The sequence below is a fragment of the Anser anser genome, assembly GCF_964211835.1.
Source record: "Anser anser genome assembly, chromosome: 29".
Classification (NCBI taxonomy): Eukaryota; Metazoa; Chordata; class Aves; order Anseriformes; family Anatidae; genus Anser; species Anser anser.
The window spans coordinates 100,263-118,313 of record NC_139750.1 but is presented as its reverse complement, the minus strand read 5'-3'; the positions used below and the strand labels follow the sequence as shown (position 1 = coordinate 118,313).

Here is an 18,051-nt window from a genome sequence, read left to right as displayed (position 1 = left end):
AAATACAGAGAGCCTGGCTCATTGTTTACACCAAGTCTGGGAGTCACAGGGGATATGTAGATACTGAAATGAAAGAATATGAACAAAGATATTTCTTTGTGGAAAATAATTTCACAAGTAACATAAAGAGAAAAAATATACTCACAAGCAAAATAAAAAACAAACAAACCTGCATCTGGGCCTTTAATGAGTTACATTATGAATGATATGCAGAAAAAGAACTAGACAGGGGGATCGAGTGCATCCTCTGTAAGTTTGCAGATGACACTAAACTCAGTGGTGCAGTTGATGCAATAGAAGGAAGGGATGCCATCCAAAGGGACCTGGACAAGCATGAGAAGTGGGCCCATGAGAAACTAAAGATGTTCAGCAAGTCTAAGTGTAAGGCGTTGCACCTATCTCACAGCAATCGCAGACATGAGGACAGACTGGGAGAAGAATGCATTGAGAGCAGCCCTGCAGAGAAGGTTCTTGTTCTGGTGGACATGAACTGTTCAACATGAGCCATCAGTGCGCGCTTGCAGCCCAGAAGGCCAACTGCATTCCGGGCTGCATCAAAAGAGGAGTGGCTAGGAGGTCGAGGGAGGTGATTGTCCCCCTTTACTCTGCTATTGTGAGGCCCGGCTTGGAGTACTGAATCCAGGTTTGGGGCCCCAGCACACGAAGGATGTTGATCTGTTAAAACAGATCCAGAGGAGGGCCACAAAGATGATCAAGGAGCTGGAGCACCCCTCCTGTGAAGGAAGGCTGAGAGAGTTGGGGTGGTTCAGCCTACAGAAGAGAAGGCTTTAGGGCGAATTCGTTGCCTACAAACCACCTGTCTGAGCTGGAGCAAGAGCCCAGTGCAGGGAACGGTGGTTACGAGGGGCTGTCTGTGATGATTGCATCTTCTCAATAATTAAAGGGGGCATAAAAAAGGATGGAGAATGACTTTTTGCTCAGTCGGATAATGACAGGACAAGGGGGAATGGTTTTAAACTAAAAGAGGGGACATTTAGATCAGAGGTTAGGAGGAAATTCTTCACTCAGAGAGTGGTGAGGCACTGGAACAGGTTGCCCGGAGAACTTGTGTATGCCCCATCCTTGGAGGTCTACAAGGCCTGGCTGGATGGGGCCCTGGCAAACCTGATCTAGTGGGTGGCATACTTGCCCATGGCAGGGGGGTTGGAACTAGATGATCTTTGAGGTCCCTTCCAAGCCACGCTGTTCTATGTTTCTATGTTTCTATGATTCTAAGATGGGCAGATTATTCCTTCTGAAAAACATCCATTCATCAGTTTCCACACCGCATCTTTCAACTCCCGGTTCCTCATGCTGTAGATAAGAGGGTTCACTGCTGGAGTCACCACCGAGTACAGAACTGCCAGCAAAAGATTCAGGGAGGAGGAGGACATGGAGGGGGGCTTCAGGTAGGAAAATATGCCAGTGCTGATAAACAGGGAGACCACAGCCAGGTGGGGGAGGCATGTGGAAAAGGCTTTGTGCCTCCCCTGCTCTGAGGGGATCCTCAGCACAGCTCTGAAGATCTGCACATAGGACAGCACAAGGAAGACAAAACACCCAAATAGTAAACAGGCACTAACCACAATAAGCCTAGCCTCTTTGATGTAGGCATCTGAGCAGGAGAGCTTGAGGATCTGGGGAATTTCACAGAAGAACTGGTCCAGGACATTGCCTTGGCAGAGGGGGAGGGAAAAGGTATTGGCAGTGTGAAGCACAGCATAGAGAAAAGTACTGCCCCAGGCAGCTGCTGCCATGTTGACACAAGTTCTGCTGGTCATTATTGTCCGATAGTGCAGGGGTTTGCAGATGGCAATGTAGCGGTCATAAGCCATGATGGTGAGAAGGTAAAACTCTGCTGTGACAAATGTGACAAACATAAAGACCTGGGTAGCACAACCAAAGAAGGAAATGGCCCTGGTGTCCCAGAGGGAATTGGCCATGGCTTTGGGGACAGTGGTGGTAATAGTGCCCAGGTCGAGGAGGGCGAGGTTGAGGAGGAAGAAGTACATGGGGGCGTGGAGGCGGTGGTCGCAGGCTACGGCTGTGAGGATGAGGCCGTTGCCCAGGAGGGCAGCCAGGTAGATGCCCAGGAAGAGCCCGAAGTGCAGGAGCTGCAGCTCGTGTGTGTCTGCGAATGGCAGGAGGAGGAATTCTGTGGGGAAGCTGCTGTTGGACATTTGCTGCCTCGGGTCATGCAGACCTGCTCTAGGAGAAGAAAAAAGTGAGAAGTTAGGTAGACTTCTCTGAGCAAAACCCAGTTCTCCTTCAGAGATATTATTATTCCTTGTGTGGAATGAGGAATGAGTCAGGTCATTCAACAACCCTCCCAAGTGAATGACAGTGTGCCTGACAATGTAGAATGTAGTTTGAGCACATTGTTCACCACCTGTCCAGTTCAGAACAGAAGCTTACACCCATCTGCACCCTAGACAAGCAGGAGAACCACACACACATGGAGAAATAAGAGAGAATACCACAATGCTCCAACCAGCTGACAGAGAGAAAATCAGATGGGCATGCAGTGAAGCCTTCACCTTGCCAAACTTGCATGCTGCCTGGAGAAGTGACACTGCAGGGCAGGGACTCTTCGCCTCCTCGTTGTGTATCACACTGCAGGACAGAGGCTCCTCTCCTCTTTTGGAGGTCCAGCTGAGGAGGAGGTGGCTCATGCCCTAAAGCCCCTGAGGGCAGAGGCTGTGCTGGGTGGCAGAGGAGAGCAGGGGGTTGCTGCAGAGAAGGTGCCTGCACTGCAGGCCTGGCAGGGAGTGCCTGAATCCCCCCTCCCTTGGTGTTTCAGGCAGCAGCTCCCTCTCCCTCCCTGCCCACGTCTCTGCTGCCTGGAGCTGCCTCTGCTGGCAGCTGCTTCCCTGTCCCCACGTCTCCTCCCTGCCATTGCTCACAGAACCTATCCCACCTGATGTGTGCTCAGCTTTGTTCTGCAGACATCTCCTGTCCCAGATAATTGCCCAGTGACATCTCCTCATGTTCAGCAGATATACAGCAGTTCTGACCTGTTTTGAGAGTCCTTCAGGGAAGGAAATTGAAAGTAGAGACCCAAGAGAGTGCCTTCCCTAGTAGTAGTGCAGGCCTTTCTCTTCCATTTCAAGAATCTCCCCCAAAGATTCCCTGGGGATGCTGTGGAGCTGTAGCCACCCTACCCCAGGCAGCAGCCTCTGGGCACCAGCAGGACCCTGTCCTGCTCTGCCCTTCTGAGGGGACTCCTTCCACCCACAGCTTCTCCCCGCAGTGCCCTGGGCAGCTCCCTGGGCAGGCTGAGTGCTGAGCCTGGCAGACGGCAGAGGCCCTGCCCCAGCACACAGCCCCTGGGGCACAGCAGGGACCCTGCTCTGCACCACAGCCCTGGCCACCCATGCCTGGAACCCAGCTGCACAGCCTGTAGCCAGCCCCACAGAAAGAAACCATCATCCCATGTCCCTCTGACAGCTATGGCAGGTAATCCCTGCTCTGGAACTTATTGTTCTTCTCTTATCTTAGGAACTCTTAAGTGTCTTCCTGAAAGATCCCATAGGCTGTGGGATTTGCCAGCAAATCTGGAGATGGCACCAGGAACAACAGCTGTGCTGCCCTGCAGCCAGACACTTACCCTGTTCAGGGCTGGGAAGATTTCTCCCGCAGTGAGCTCTCAGCAGCCCCCCTCCACACTGCCTTTAACATCTCCCTCCCTTCTCTCAGCCGCCCTTGTCCCCTGCACGCAGTGCCCCCAGCCCTGCTGCGCTGTGCAGAGGAGCTGCTCCTGGGCAGAGCTGTCTCTCTGCAGCGCTGCCCACTTGCCAAGAGCTCCCCTTGGGCCCAGGAGCCTGTCCCAGCTCAGCAGCACAGGGAGCTCTTGACAAGTCCCTGGTCCTCCAGGGGAATCAACTTTGAATCAAACTGATTCAATCACTGTTCTTCCTTCTGTCAGCTAGAGAGAGACACCGGTTTCCAATGCTGTCTTTTCTCCTGAATCAAAATAGGAGTTCCTTATGGGAATCTTTTTTTCCTGTCCTGTTATTATTTAGGACCCCCCCAATTTGTATTCTATTTCTTTCAAGCACTTGTTAATATTCAGGAGAAGGAATTTTTTTTTCACAGCAAATGATATCCCTCTGTCTACACAGACTACACAACCCAGCAAGTTCATGGAACCATAGAACGTTTGGAGTTGGAAGGGACCTTAAGGTCTAGTTCCAGTCCCTGTGAAATGGGCAGAGTCACCTCCCTCTAGAACAGTTTGCTCAAGGTCCCATCCGACCTGACCTTGGACACTACCAGGGATGAGGCATCCACCACTTCTCTGGGCAACCTGTTCCAGGGTCTCGCCAGCCACTGCATGAAGAATTTCTTCTTTAGATCTGATCTAAATCTGCTCTCTTTTAGCTTAAAAGAACTGCCCCTTGTCCTATCGCTACACTCCCTGATACAGTCTCTCCAGATATTTCTCCTATTTTTCTCCCCCTGTTCTTTTAAGAATGGGGAGGGAGAGAGTGGCTGTGTGGTGCTTGGCAACCTCCTGGGGATAAAGCACAACACAGCCAGGGACACAAACCTGACCGACAAGTGATAAAGGAGACAGTGAGGGAGCCAGACCTGGTCAGTCACACTGACTGGTGGGAGCATGGGAGACAGAGAAAACATTTCTTCCAGCAAGGTTTTCTGACCAGGAACCTTGTCAGTTGGGAAACCAAGGGAAAAGAGGGAATACTTGTAAAAGGGGATGTCCTATGAGGAGAGGCCTAGGACATTTGGGTTGTCTAGTCTGGAGAAAAGAAGTATGAGGGGGACCTCATTGTTCTCAGCTACTTCATGAGGGTGGAAGTGGAGAGGGAGGTGATGATCTCTTCTCCCTGGTAACTGATCACAGAACGTGTGGGAATGGCACATAGATGCACTGGGGGATGTTCAGACTGGACAGCAGGGAAAATTTTCTGTATTCTGAGGGTGATCAAACACCGGAACAGGCTTCCTTGAGACCTGGTTCTTGTTCCAAGCCAGTGTCAGTGTTCAAGAAGCATTTGGACATTGTCCTCATTAATATGCTGTAACTTTTGTTTAGCCCTGAAGAAGTCAGGCAGTTGGACTAGATGATCTTTGAAGGTCTCTTCCAACCGAACTATTCTGGTCTAGTCTAGTCTAGTCTAGTCTAGTCACTACACACGTGTGTAGGCCCCATTTATGTATTGGAAGGCCACAATAATGTCTCCTGGAGTCTTCTTTTCTTCAGACTAATCCCAACTCTCTCAGCCACTCCCCACAGGACATGTATTTGGTGTGCCTTTGGTATTCATGTGGTAGGCTGCAGGGGGTGCTGGATGGTGAGGAACGTCAATCTGAACACTTTGGGTTAGCTCTCCTGGCTGTGTGCCATCACAATGTCCTGCACAACTCCAAACTACATGGCGTGGGGGCAGTATGAGAAACAGAAAGCCTTCATGCTGTGCAGACACACTCCATGACTGTTCCTAAACCCTCTCAAAGCCAGTTTCCTCCTGCACTAAAACACAGCTGCCCTGGAGAACCCCTGTGCAACAGCTGTCTTGAAGAGTGTTTGTTCTGTTTTCATCTTTCCTTTAATATGTGACCAAGTCTTGGAAGACAGAAGATGCTACAAAAGGCTTTGTCTGGAAGGCAAAGTTGAGGCTGAGCTGAGACATAAATAAAAAAAAAAATCATTTATTGAGTTATTTAAACAACACTGAAAAAAATGTATTTTTCTTTTATTGATGGTGTGAGGAATGATAGGAAATATGGCATTTGCCTTTGCAAGTAATGCTTCTTGGAGCTAGGAGGCACATTCTGCTACTCACCAGGGCTGATCCAAGATGACCAAGAGTGGCTGTGCAAGGACATCAGCCAGCTCCCTCTGCTCTCATGGGTGAATCCCATCAGGTCCCATAGACCTGTGTATCCCATTTGGTCAAGTATACCCTGCCCTGACCCACTCCCACCAAGTGTACGTCTTCCTTGCCCCAGACTTTACCCCCATTCTCTGTGACCTGGGATTCCCAAAGGCCAGACTTGCCAGTACTGATTGAGGTGAAGAAGGAAGTCAGCACTTCAGCCTTTTCCCTGTCCTGTGTCAACAGATCTTGGTCCTCATTCAGCAGTGAGTCCATATTCCCGAACCTTCCTTTTGCCACCTATGTACTTCTAGAAGCCCTTCTTACTGCCTTAGACATCCTTGGCCAAATTCCATTAGAGTCGGGCTTCGGTTCTCTGCTATTCTTCCCTACATGCTCAGACAAGGCCTCTGTAATCCTCCCAGGTTATCTGTTCTTGCTTCGACCATATCTATGCTTCTTTTCTGTGTTGGAGTTTGGCCAGAATCTTCCGGTTCATCCATGCAGGTCTCTTGCCATTTTCACCTGATTTCGTCTTTCTTGGGATGGACTGCTCTTGATGTTGGAGGAGGTGACCCTGGAATATTAACAAGCTTTTTGGACTGCTCTTCTCTCCAGGGCCTTATCCCACAGTGTTCTTCCAAGCAGATATTGAAGAGGCCACAGACTGCTCTCCTGAAGACCAGAGTTGTGAGCTTGCTTTTTCTGAGCTACGCTGTCCTCCCACAGGATCAATTCCACCATCTCCTGGTCACTGCAGGGAACATTGTTGACTCTTCCTGAATGTACCATGAACCACAACCCCCAGATCCCTTTCTGCAGGGTTATGCTCCATCCACATGTCCTCCAGTCTATACGTATATCCAGAAATACACTGTTCCAGGTGCAGAATCTGGCATTAGTTCTTGTTAATTTTATATGGTAGGCAACTGACCAGTGTTCAAATCTATCAAATGTCTCTGTAAGGCCCCTATACCATCAAAAGAATTGAAGGAGCCTCCTAATTTAGTAGATGTAGGGCAGTCCACTCATGTGCCTATGCTCTCAAACACCTATTTTTTTCTCTCCTCCATTCTTTACTTATCCCTTGATGTATCTGTCAAGGAACAGACCAACCATTTTCAGAGTGTGCTGCTCAGCAGTACCTTGAGACTCTTGGAGAGCTGCATAACCTCCACCAATGGCCCTCAGGGGCTGCAAAGATAGACTGAAAGCAAACCTATTTCTTCCCAGGGTGATTTCTTCCCTGGCCTGGCAAATGAGGGCAGAAGAATTTTCTTCCCACTGTCCATCCCAGTTCTGTTTCTCATTGTCATTGCAGAGAGCATTAAGTTTTAGGCATGGTCTGAGGTGTAACATTTCAAAGATGTACCAACGCCCTCAGCCAGGTGCACAGACCAGGACAAGCTGGAGCCTGTGATTTCTGACATCCATGGAGTCACTGCCAAGGCATGGTGGGACAGGACATGCAGTTATGGGGTACTTCAATGGATGGATACAGACTTCAGGACAGACAGGCTGGAATGATCCAGAGTTCCTGGGCAGGAGCTGCCTCCTGGGTAGCCAGAGCCCCAGAAGAAGGCAAATCTTCCTTTCCTGTTATGTGCCTTGTCCCACTGCCCAGTAAAGGGCTGACAGCTGCTGCTTTGCTATGGTGCTTCCTGGCAGGCAGCAGGCACGGCTGGGCAGGGTGACCCATTTCCACTTGCTCATCTGTCTCTCCTCTCTCTCGGTCATCCTGCTTGTCCTTTTCCCTCCACCTGTTTCAGTCTTTCTCTTATGCTGGGGCTCTTGGGTATGTCAGCTCCTTGGAGTGATGGGGAGGAGTTCAGCTGAGGATCAGGCACTGGTGTTCAGCATCCTGCAGAGGAGGTGTCTGCAGGGGAACAAGCTGCCAAAGGGCCTTTCTAACCTGTGGAGCTTCCGGCAGGGCAGTCAGCAGTTTCAGCTGCAGAGTCAGGCACTAACCTTGTGGCTTCTACCCCAGCCACGTGGCCATGGGGCTGTGGTGTCCCAGCACTCCTGGGTGCAGATACTGACAAGCTCTTCAGTGTTCAGAGGGATTTTACCTGAGAGATCCTGAATATCGGACCTGGCCCCTGCACCCCCCCTGCTCCCAGATACCACAGAATTAGAGCATGACCTACTCCTCGGGAGTCTATGGGCAGAGGTCCTGCCCCTCATGGCGTACTCAGACAGCAGAAAGCAGAGCTCCCAGCAGAGAACTGCAGCAAGGTTCTGCCAAATAGCACAGAGGATAGGCGTGTTGTGGGGGAGAGTCTATGAGAAATAGCTTTGGTTTTGTGCAGAGAAATCTGTTCTAACTCTTCACTGTCTTTTTCTCTTTGGACAGTTGTCAGGGCCCACAGAGAGAAAATGTTCAACAGCAGCTTCCCCACAGAATTACTCCTCCTGTCATTTGCAGACACACGTGAGCTGCAGATCCTGCACTTCGGGCTCTTCCTGGGCATCTACCTGGCTGCCCTCCTGGGCAACGGCCTCATCCTCACAGCCGTAGCCTGCGACCACCGCCTCCACACCCCCATGTACTTCTTCCTCCTCAACCTCGCCCTCATTGACCTGGGCAGTATTACCACCACTCTCTCCAAGTCCATGGTCAACTCTCTGTGGGACACCAGGACCATCTCCTACTTGGGATGTGCTGCACAGGTCTTTCTGTTAGTTTTTTTACTTGGAGGAGAGTATTTACTTCTCATTGTCATGGCCTATGACCGCTATGTTGCCATCTGCAAACCCCTGCACTACAGGACCGTCCTAGGTGGCAGAATTTGTGTCAAAATGACAGCAGCTGCCTGGGGCAGTGGCTTTCTCAATGCCATGGTACACACTGCCAATACCTTTTCCCTCCCCCTCTGCCAAGGCAATGCCCTGGACCAGTTCTTCTGTGAAATTCCCCAGATCCTCAAGCTCTCCTGCTCTGATGCCTACCTCAGAGAAATTGGCGTTGTTGGGTTTTCAGCGTGTTTACTCTTTGCATGTTTTGCTTTTCTGTTGCTGTCCTATGTGCAGATCTTCAGGGCAGTGCTGAGGATTGCCTCACAGCAGGGACAAAACAAAGCCTTTTCCACATGCCTCCCTCACCTGGCTGTTGTCTCCCTGTTTCTCAGCACTATCATGTTTGCCTACTTGAAGCCCCCTTCCACCTCTTCCCCATCCCTGAATGTGGCGGTGACAGTTTTGTACTCGGAGGTGCTTCCAGCAGTGAACCCCCTCATCTACAGCATGAGGAACCAGGAGATCAAAGGGGCACTGAAGGAACTGATCCTACTGGTGGTAATTAAGAAAGAATAAGCTGTCTGTCTTTCTTCACAAGAAATCTCCAATTGATCACAGACATATGTTGTGCTTTGGAGTATTCTGTCATTGGTAACCATGGTTGTACACAAGTGTTTGCATTCATTCTACTTCTGCAGGGACACGAACACAGTCAGACTCACTCAGAGTCCTTCTGTAACTGTGCCTATTGTCGCATGACAGGTGGCCTTCTGTGTTTCTTCTATTCATTTAAAAAGGATTTTTTTTTTTCAATGCAGAGCCCTGGCATCAAAGCAGAGCATTTTCCCTATGCCTCCAGCACCTCATTTTTTCCTCCCTGAAGGTCCTCTCCATCTGGTTCCCATCATCAGATTGGGTGCTGGCAGTTCTGTACGCGGTGATGTCTCTGACATTGAACTCCCTCATCTGCAGTATGAGGAACTACGAGTTCCAGAAGGCACTGAGAAACTGACCACAAGGAACCTTGTACCATCAACAAGAACTTGCTTCCTCTTCTATGCACAGATCTCAGAGTTTGTCTTTTCCTGTAGATAATCGTACTAACATGTTATTCTTTAGGTTTACACCACTTCTCTTGAGGCTTCATCCAATCATCTCTGAATCTGTCACAAATGCTTTGAATGTGGTACAAGACCTGACCTCCCTACCAGCATCTCTGGAAAAAAACAGCATCCTGAATGCACTGCCAGTGTCTCCTGGGGCAGTGAAGAAATGAGGCAAGGGAGGCAGGAGACCAATGTCTGAGTCAGGATGTCATAATCAAACTAAAGCACAGAAAGGAAAAGCAAAGGCAGTGGAGGTAGGGAAAAACAAATTGGAAAGTTCATAGGGATATGGCCCAGGAGTTTAGGGATGGGATCAGGAAAGCCAAGGCACAGCTGGAGGGAAACTTGGCCAGGGATGCAAAGAATAACAAGAAGGGTTTCTGCAGATACGTAAGGCAGCAAAGAAATTGTACCCTCCGTAAAAAGGGTCACAAGGGACCTGACTAAAACTGACATGGAAAAGGCTGAGGTACTCAACACCATTTTGGACTTTCTCACCCGCCCATTCCACACCTCCCAAGTCACAAAATGTCAAGGCAGGGACGGGGGAGATGAAGTCCACTCACTGTAGAGAGAGAACAGGTTTGAAACTACCTGAGGAACCTGAGGGTGTGAACTCCATGAGACCCAATCAGGTGCATGCCAGGGTTCTGAGGGAACGGGCAGATGAAGTTCCTAAGCCACTATCCATCATATTGGAAAAGTTGTTGGGGTCAGGTGATGTCCCCAGAAGTCTGAAAATATAACACCTATCTTTTAAATGGCTAAAAATGACAACCCAGGGACCTACAGACTGGTCAGCCTTACCTCTGTGCCTGGGAAGATCTCGGAGCAGAACCTCCTGGAAAGCATGCTAAGGTTCATGGAAGACAGGGAGGGGATTTGAGACAGCCAAAATTGCAGTTGATACAGTAAAGGGAAGGGACGCCATGCAGAGGAACCTAGACAGCCTTGAGGAATGGGCTCATGTGAACCTCCTGCAGTTCAACAAGGCCAAGCACAAGGTCCTGTTCCCAGGACCAGTGGGACTTGTCCCAGGACAAGTGTCCTGGGTCAGGACACTCCCCAGCATCAGTGAAGATTGAGTGATGACTGGTATGAGAGCAGACCTGCAGAGAAGGACTTGGGGATATTGGTAGACGGAAACCTGGAAATGAGCTGGCAATGTTCACTTACAGCCCAGAAAGCCAGTCGTATCCTGGACTGGATCATAATACCATAGGTGGCAGGTCTAGGGAAGTGATTCTCCTCCTCTTCTCCATCTGTGTGAGACCCCACCTGCATCCTGCTTTAGGGTCCTAGTGTAAGAAAGAAGTAGACGTATGATAGAAGGTCGCAAAAATAATCACAGGACTGGAAAACCTCATCAAGAAAGCTTGGGAGAGCCGGGGTACTTCAGAGTATAGAAGAAAGGCCTCTGAGGAGACCTTAATGCGGCCTTGCAATACATAAAGGGGGTGTACTGGAAAGTTGTGGATAGATGCTTTAACAGGATGTATAGTGACAGGACAAGAGGGAACATTTTCAAACTACAAGAGGGTAGATTTTGATCTCCAATAAGGTAGAAATTCTTTACTGTGATGGTAGCTAGATACAGGACCAGGTTGCCTGTAGAAGTTGGGGATGCCCCCTCCCTTAAAGTGTTGAAGCTCAACTTGGATGGGGCTCTGAGCAACTTCCACTAGTGGGAGAGAAGGTGTCCCTGCCCATGTCAGGGGAGGATGGAACTAGATGATCATAGAATGATTGAAGGTCTCCCCAAAGCCTTCTCTCCTGCAAACTGAACAACCACAACTCTCTCAGCCTGTCTTCACAGGAGAGGTCCTTGAGCCCTGTGATCATCTTTGTGGCCCTCCTCTGGACTTGTTCTAATATTCCCACTTTCTTCTTATGCTGCGGGCCCCAGAGCTGAACAACGTACTCTGGTGGGGTCTCATGAGAGCAGAGTAGAGGGGAAGAATCTCCTCCCCTGCCCTGCTGGCCATGCTTCTTTTGATGTAACCCAGGATACGGTTGGTTTTCTGGGCTGCAAACACACACTGCCAGCTCATGCTGAGTTTTGCATCCACCAACACACCCATGTTCTTCTCCTCAGGGCTGCTTTCAATCCATTCTCTGCCCAGCCTGTATTTGTCCTTGGCATTGCCCCAGACCAGATGCAGGACCTTGAACTTGGCCTGGTTGAACTCCATGAGGTTTGCACAGGCCCACGTCTCAAGCCTGTCAAGGTACTTCTGGATGGCTTCCCTTCCCCCCGTCATGTCAACTGCACTGCACAGCTTGGTGTCATCGGCAAACCTGACGAGGGTGCACTTGATCCCACTGTCCATGTAACCAACAAAGATGGTAAACAGTGCTGGTCCCAATACTTAACCCTGAGGAATACCACTCCTTACTGATCTCCAGTTTGATGTTGATACAGTGACTGCAACCCTTTGAGTATGATCATCCAGCCAATTCCTTACCCGGCGAGTAGTCCACCCGTCAAATCCATGTCTCTCCAATTTAGAGATGAGAATATCATGCGGGGGCATTGTCAAATGCATTGTACAAGTTCAGGTAGATGATGTCAGTTGCTCTTCCCCTATCCACCAATGTTGTAATCTTACCGTAGAAGGCCACCAGATTTATCAGGCACAATATGCCCTTAGTGAAGACATGTTGGCTGTCACCAATCACCGCCTCATTTTCTCTGTGTACGATCTTTCCTGGAGTGCTGCAAAGAATGGCTGTAAGTTCTTCAGAAAGGAGAGGCAACAAAGGAGGGGCAGTGGTGTGGCTCTTTATATTAGAGAGTGTTTCGATGTTGTAGAGCTCAGGGCTGGGAATGATATGGTTATGCCCCTATGAATAAGGATCAGGGGGAAAGCCAACAAGGCGGACATCCTGGTGGGGGTCTGTTATAGATCTCCAAATGAGGATGAAGAAATGGATGAAGCATTCTGCAAGCAGTTGGTGGAAGTCATGTAATTGTCAGCACCTGTACTCATGAGGGACTTAAAGTTCCTGGACATACTCTGGGAATACAATACAGCTCAGAAGAAGTGGTCTAGGAGGTTCCTGGAGCATGTGGAAGATAGCTTCCTGATTCAGCTGGTTAGTGAGCCTACCAGGGGTGTGCCCTGTTAGACCTGCTGTTCATGAACAGAGAAGGACTGGTGGGAGATGTGGTGGTAGGGAGCTGTCTTGGGCAGAGTGACCACGAAATGGTAGAGTCCTCTATTCTTGGTGAAGTCAAGAGGGAGGTCAGTAAAACTGCTACCTTGGACTTCCAGAGGGCAGACTTTGAGCTGTTCGGGACCCTGGTCTGGAGGGTTCCTTGGGAGTCAATCCTGAAAGGCAGGGGTGTGCAGGAAGGCTGGATGCTCCTCCAGAAGGAAGTCTGAATGGTGCAGGAGCAGGCTGTCCCGTGTGCCTTAAAATGAGACAGCAGGGAAGAAGACTGGCATGTCTGAACGGGGAACTTTTGCTGAGTGTCCACGAGAAAAAGAGAGCTTATGTCTAGTGGAAGAAGGGACAGACAACTTGGGGAGAGTGCAAAGAAGTTTCTACATATACAGGGAAAAAAATCAGAAAGGCAAAAGCCCAGCATGAGCTCATCATGGCCACTGTGGTAAAAGATAACAAATAATCTTTTTACAAATCTATTAAGAGTAAGAGGAGGACCAAGGAGAATCTGCATCCTTTACTGGAAAAAGTTAGAGACCTGCTATTCCACCTGGTCTGTCACAGGTCCATTGGGCCAGATGGGATCCACCCGAGGGTGCTGAGGGAGCTGGCGGATACGATTGCTGAACTGCTTTCCACCATCTATCAGCAGTCATGGTCATCCAGAGAGGTCCCAGATGACTGGAGACTTGCAAATGTGACACCCATCTCTAACAAGGGTCATAAGGAGAACCTGGGGAACTACAGGCCTGTCAGCCTGACAGGAAAGGTGAGGGAACAGGTCATCTTGGATACAATCACACACCATATATGGGACAACCAGGGGGATCGGGCCTAATCAGCATGGGTTCATGAAAGGCATGAACCTGCCTGACCAACCTCATTTCCTTCTATGACCATGTGACCTGCTTGGTGGATGACGGAAAGGTTGTTGATGTAGCCTACCTAGATTTCAGCAAGACCTTTGACACGGTCTCCCACAGTATTCTCCTGGAGAAGCTGGCAGCCCATGGCTTGGACAGGTACATACTTTGCTGGGTTAAAAACTGGCTGGATGACCAGGCCCAGAGAGTGGTGGTGAACGGACTGAAATCAAGCTGGTGACCGGTCACTGGTGGTGTTCCCTAGGGGTCGGAGTTGGGGCCCAACCCCTTTAATATCTTTCTTGATGACTTGGATGAGGGAATTGAGCGCATCTTCAGTAAGTTTGTAGAGAACACCAGGTTGGGGAGACGTGTCAGTCTGCTGGAGGGTAGGAAGGCCCGGCATAGGGACCTGGACAGGATGGGTTGATGGGCAGAGGCCAATGGGATGAGGTTCAACATGGCTAAGTGCCAGGTCCTGCACTTTGGCCACATTAACCCCATGTAACACTACAGGCTTAGGGCAGAGTGGCTGGAAAGCTGTGAAGAGGAAAAGGAAAAGGAAAAGGTGCTGGTTGATGCTCACCTGAACATGAGCCAGCAGTGTGCCCAGGTGGCCAAGAAGGCCAATGGCATCCTGCCTTGTGTCAGGAATAGTGCAGCCAGCAGGACCAGGGAGGTGATCATCCCCCTGTACTCAGCTCTGGTGAGGCCGCACCTTGAGTACTGTGTTCAGTTTTGGGCCCCTCACTACAGGAAGGACATCGAGGCCCTGGAACATGTCCAAAGGAGAGCTACGAAGCTGGTGAATGGTCTGGAACACAAGTCCTATGAGGAGTGGCTGAGGGAACTGGGGTTGTATAGACTGGAGAAGAGGAGGCTCAGGGGAGATGCTATTGCTCTATACAACAACCTCTATATACAACTACCTGAAAGGAAGTTGTGGGGAGCTGAGGGTCGGCCTCTTCTCGCAGAAAACTAGTGATAGAACTATAGGGAATGGCCTCAAGTTGCACCAGGGGAGGTTTAGTTTGGAAATTAGGAGACATTTCTTCTCAGAAAGAGTACTCAGGCATTGGAACAGGTTGCCCAGGGAAGTGGTGGAGTCACGATCTCTGGGGGTGTTCCATGAAAGGTTGGACCTGGAGTTTAGTGACATGGTTTAGTGGGTGACGTTAGCAGTAGGGTGATGGTTGGGCCAGATGATCTTGAAGGTCCTTTCCAACCTTAATGATTTGATGAATGAGCTGGCACTGTGCGTATGAAGCCCAGAAAGCCAACTGTATCCTTGGTTCTATCAAAAACAGCGATGACAGCAGGATAAGGGAGATGATTCTCCCTCTCTACTCTCCTCTTGTGAGACCCTACCTGGAGTCCTGCATCCAGCTCTGGGGGCCCAGCACAACAGACATGTAAGATTTAGGACTTAGAGAGTGGGACCAGAGCAGAGCCACAGAAGTGATCAGTGGAGCGGAACACCTCTCCCATGAAGACAGTTGGGCTTGTTTAGCCTAGAGAAGAGAACACTCTGGGGGAAACCTTCTTCAGGCCTTCCAATACTTAAAAGGGGCTTACAAGAAAGATGGGGAGAAACTCTTTCTAAGTCCAACAAATTTGTGACTCAGTCATTCTGGAATACCTGGTAATGTTTCTGAGAACTTTTCAGTAGTATCCTTGCACCTGTTGTACCACAGGTTCCCATGAGTCAGAGCCTCATTTTGAGAATTACCCTGCTCAATGTGTAACCTTGAGGAGCAGGGATTTACAAGCACCAGCCTCAAAGGCCTCAAAACATAGGATTGTCATGCAGTCTGACTGTGAAGTCCAACCCTTTCTTCCCTGAGTCAGAAGGGACCTCTGGAGGTGTCCACTACCATCATCTTCTCTGAGCAGTGATAGCTTCACAGGTAGATCAGGTTAGTCAGTGCTTTCTGCAGCTGGGTATTGACGTCTCTGGGCCCATGACCCAGTGCTGATCCACTGGTGGCTGTACCCCCAGTATAGACACTGATGCCAGCAGAAGGGTGGAGCTGGTCAAATTTCAAAGATCAGCTCCCCTTGGGCCGTGGGGAAAGGCTGTTCCCGTGCTCCCCACATGTGATCCCCAAGCTGGCAGTGCTCCTTTGCAGAGCAAATGGGCTGTGGTGCTGTGGGGTCAATATGCATGGCTGTGCTGGTCAGGGTGGGAAGCAGATTCAGCTAGGTCTAGATCACTGGGCTGGACCAAACAGAAGTACTTCACGAAGGGGGAAATGAATCACCCCCCAGCTTCCCTTCCCACTGCCTCCTGGGTTCCCACTCTCTTCTCTGAGATTGCAGAGTCACAGGTTCCCTGTGAATACCTGGCTTTAGTTCTTTCCCTGTGGCTGAGATCACAGTGGGAGATCTCTCACTTTCAGAGGGGCAGCAGTCACTGCCCACACCAGGCTCCGCTGTCCCTGGAGGTACCCTGGGCTGTGCAGGTAGCTCCAGATTCCTCTCCTGAAAGATATCATCTACGGGTCACATGTGGGAACAGCCCTGGCTATGTAATGCAGTGACCGTTTGCTGCCTCTGCTGTCAGCAGACACCCATGGGTGAGTTTAAATCTAGCCCTTGGTCTCTGACAGGTCACGAATCAACAGTGAGCCATTCTCTCCTGAACTGAAGGAGGAACAGACCCTTGTGGGGAACAATTCTTTGGGCCTATTCTTGACACTGGTTTGGGAGAGAAATCCTAGCCTTCGGGCAGTGCACACGGGTTATCCCATTTATTACAAAGTTTTTATGAGAGAATTAACTGACTCACAGTTATATGTACATGTATAAAGCATCCATATGAGACAGAGCAGTTTCACTCATTCATTGCAGTGGGAGGAATCCAAACATTTATGTGGGAATGCAAGAAGCAAAAGCAGTCAATGTGACAATAAGGAAAAAGCAATTTTATTAATAATGAAAAAAAAAAAAACACATTTGTTGCAAAAAAAAAAAAAAAAAAAAAACAATGGGATGCACAATTTTCATTTCTGGAGAGTGAAAGAAACTTTATGAGTACTGAAAAACATCCTCCAAATCAGTTTCCTAACAGCATCCTTTAGCTCCTGGTTCCTCATGCTGTAGATGAGAGGGTTCACTGCGGGAGGCATCACCGAGTACAGAACTGCCAGCAAAAGATTAAGGGAGGAGGAGGACATGGAGGGGGGCTTCAGGTAGGCAAACACGATATTGCTGATGAACAGGGAGACCACGGCCAGGTGAGGGAGGCATGTGGAAAAGGCTTTGTGCCAGCCCTGCTTTGAGGGGATCCTCAGCACAGCCCTGAAGATCTGCACATAGGACAGCACAAGGAAGACAAAACACCCAGATGCTAAACAGACACTAGCCACAACAAGCCCAGCTTCCCTGAAGTAGGCATCAGAGCAGGAAAGCTTGAGGATCTGGGGAATTTCACAGAAGAACTGGTCCAGGGCATTGCCTTGGCAGAGCGGGAGGGAGAAAGTATTGGCAGTGTGCAGCACAGCATAGAGAAAAGTACTGCCCCAAGTAGCCGCTGCCATGTTGACACAAGTTCTGCTGGCCATTATTGTCTGATAGTTCAGGGGCTTGCAGATGGCAATGTAGCGGTCATAGGACATGATGGTGAGAAGAGAAAACTCTGCTGTGACAAATGTGACAAACATAAAGACCTGGGTAGCACAACCTGTGTATGAAATGGCTGTGGTGTCCCACAGGGAATTGGCCATGGCTTTAGGGACAGTGGTGGAGATGGAGCCCAGGTCAATGAGGGCGAGGTTGAGGAGGAAGAAATACATGGGGGTGTGGAGGCGGTGGTCGCAGGCTACGGCTGTGAGGATGAGGCCGTTGCCCAGGAGGGCAGCCAGGTAGATGGCCAGGAAGAGCCCGAAGTGCAGGAGCTGCAGCTCGCGCGTGTCTGCAAATGCCAGGAGGAGGAACTCGTTGGGGAAGCTGCTGTTGGACATTTGCTGCCTCAGGGCATGGTTGGCTGTCCATGGAGGAAAAGACAGATATATGTTAGAGAAACTTCTCCAAGCAAAACCCACTCCTTCTCTCAGAAGAATCACAGAAAATCAGCGTTCCCTGAGCTGAATGATTCATCTCATTCTCCACCCCTCCCATCTGAATGACAGTTTGCCTGACAGTATGAAATGAAGCTTGGGTGACTTGTTCCCTTGAAGACACCTTTGTACGGGTATGGGGTTGAAGGCAGTCTGTGTCGGAACAGAAGATTACACTCACCTGCACTTCAGAGAAAGTGAGTAGAAAAACCACGCACATGTGGAGAAATAAGAGAGAATACCACAATGCTCCAACCAGCTGAGAGAGGGAAAGGCAGAT

General features: G+C 49.8%; 1 protein-coding gene across 1 annotated transcript; it reads right to left on the bottom strand.

The window, feature by feature from the left end:
- Nucleotides 1–571: 571 nt before the first annotated feature.
- Nucleotides 572–17,819, bottom strand: LOC310887842 (olfactory receptor 14I1-like). The gene is made up of 2 exons (XM_083814019.1): nucleotides 17,382–17,819; nucleotides 572–1,886 (listed from the first exon to the last, which is right to left on the bottom strand). The coding sequence occupies exons 1-2, from the start codon at nucleotides 17,673–17,675 to the stop codon at nucleotides 1,233–1,235; spliced, it is 948 nt and encodes a 315-aa protein (XP_083670145.1). The 5' UTR covers nucleotides 17,676–17,819; the 3' UTR covers nucleotides 572–1,232.
- Nucleotides 17,820–18,051: the final 232 nt, after the last annotated feature.

Excerpts from the sequence above, each read along its gene's own strand:
- LOC310887842 (XM_083814019.1), bottom strand. The coding sequence starts at position 17,675 with ATGTCCAACAGCAGCTTCCCCAACGAGTTCCTCCTCCTGGCATTTGCA. Across the intron at positions 1,887-17,381 it reads ACACAGGTTGTGCTACCCAG|GTCTTTATGTTTGTCACATT; the intron begins GTCTTTATGTTT and ends TGTGCTACCCAG.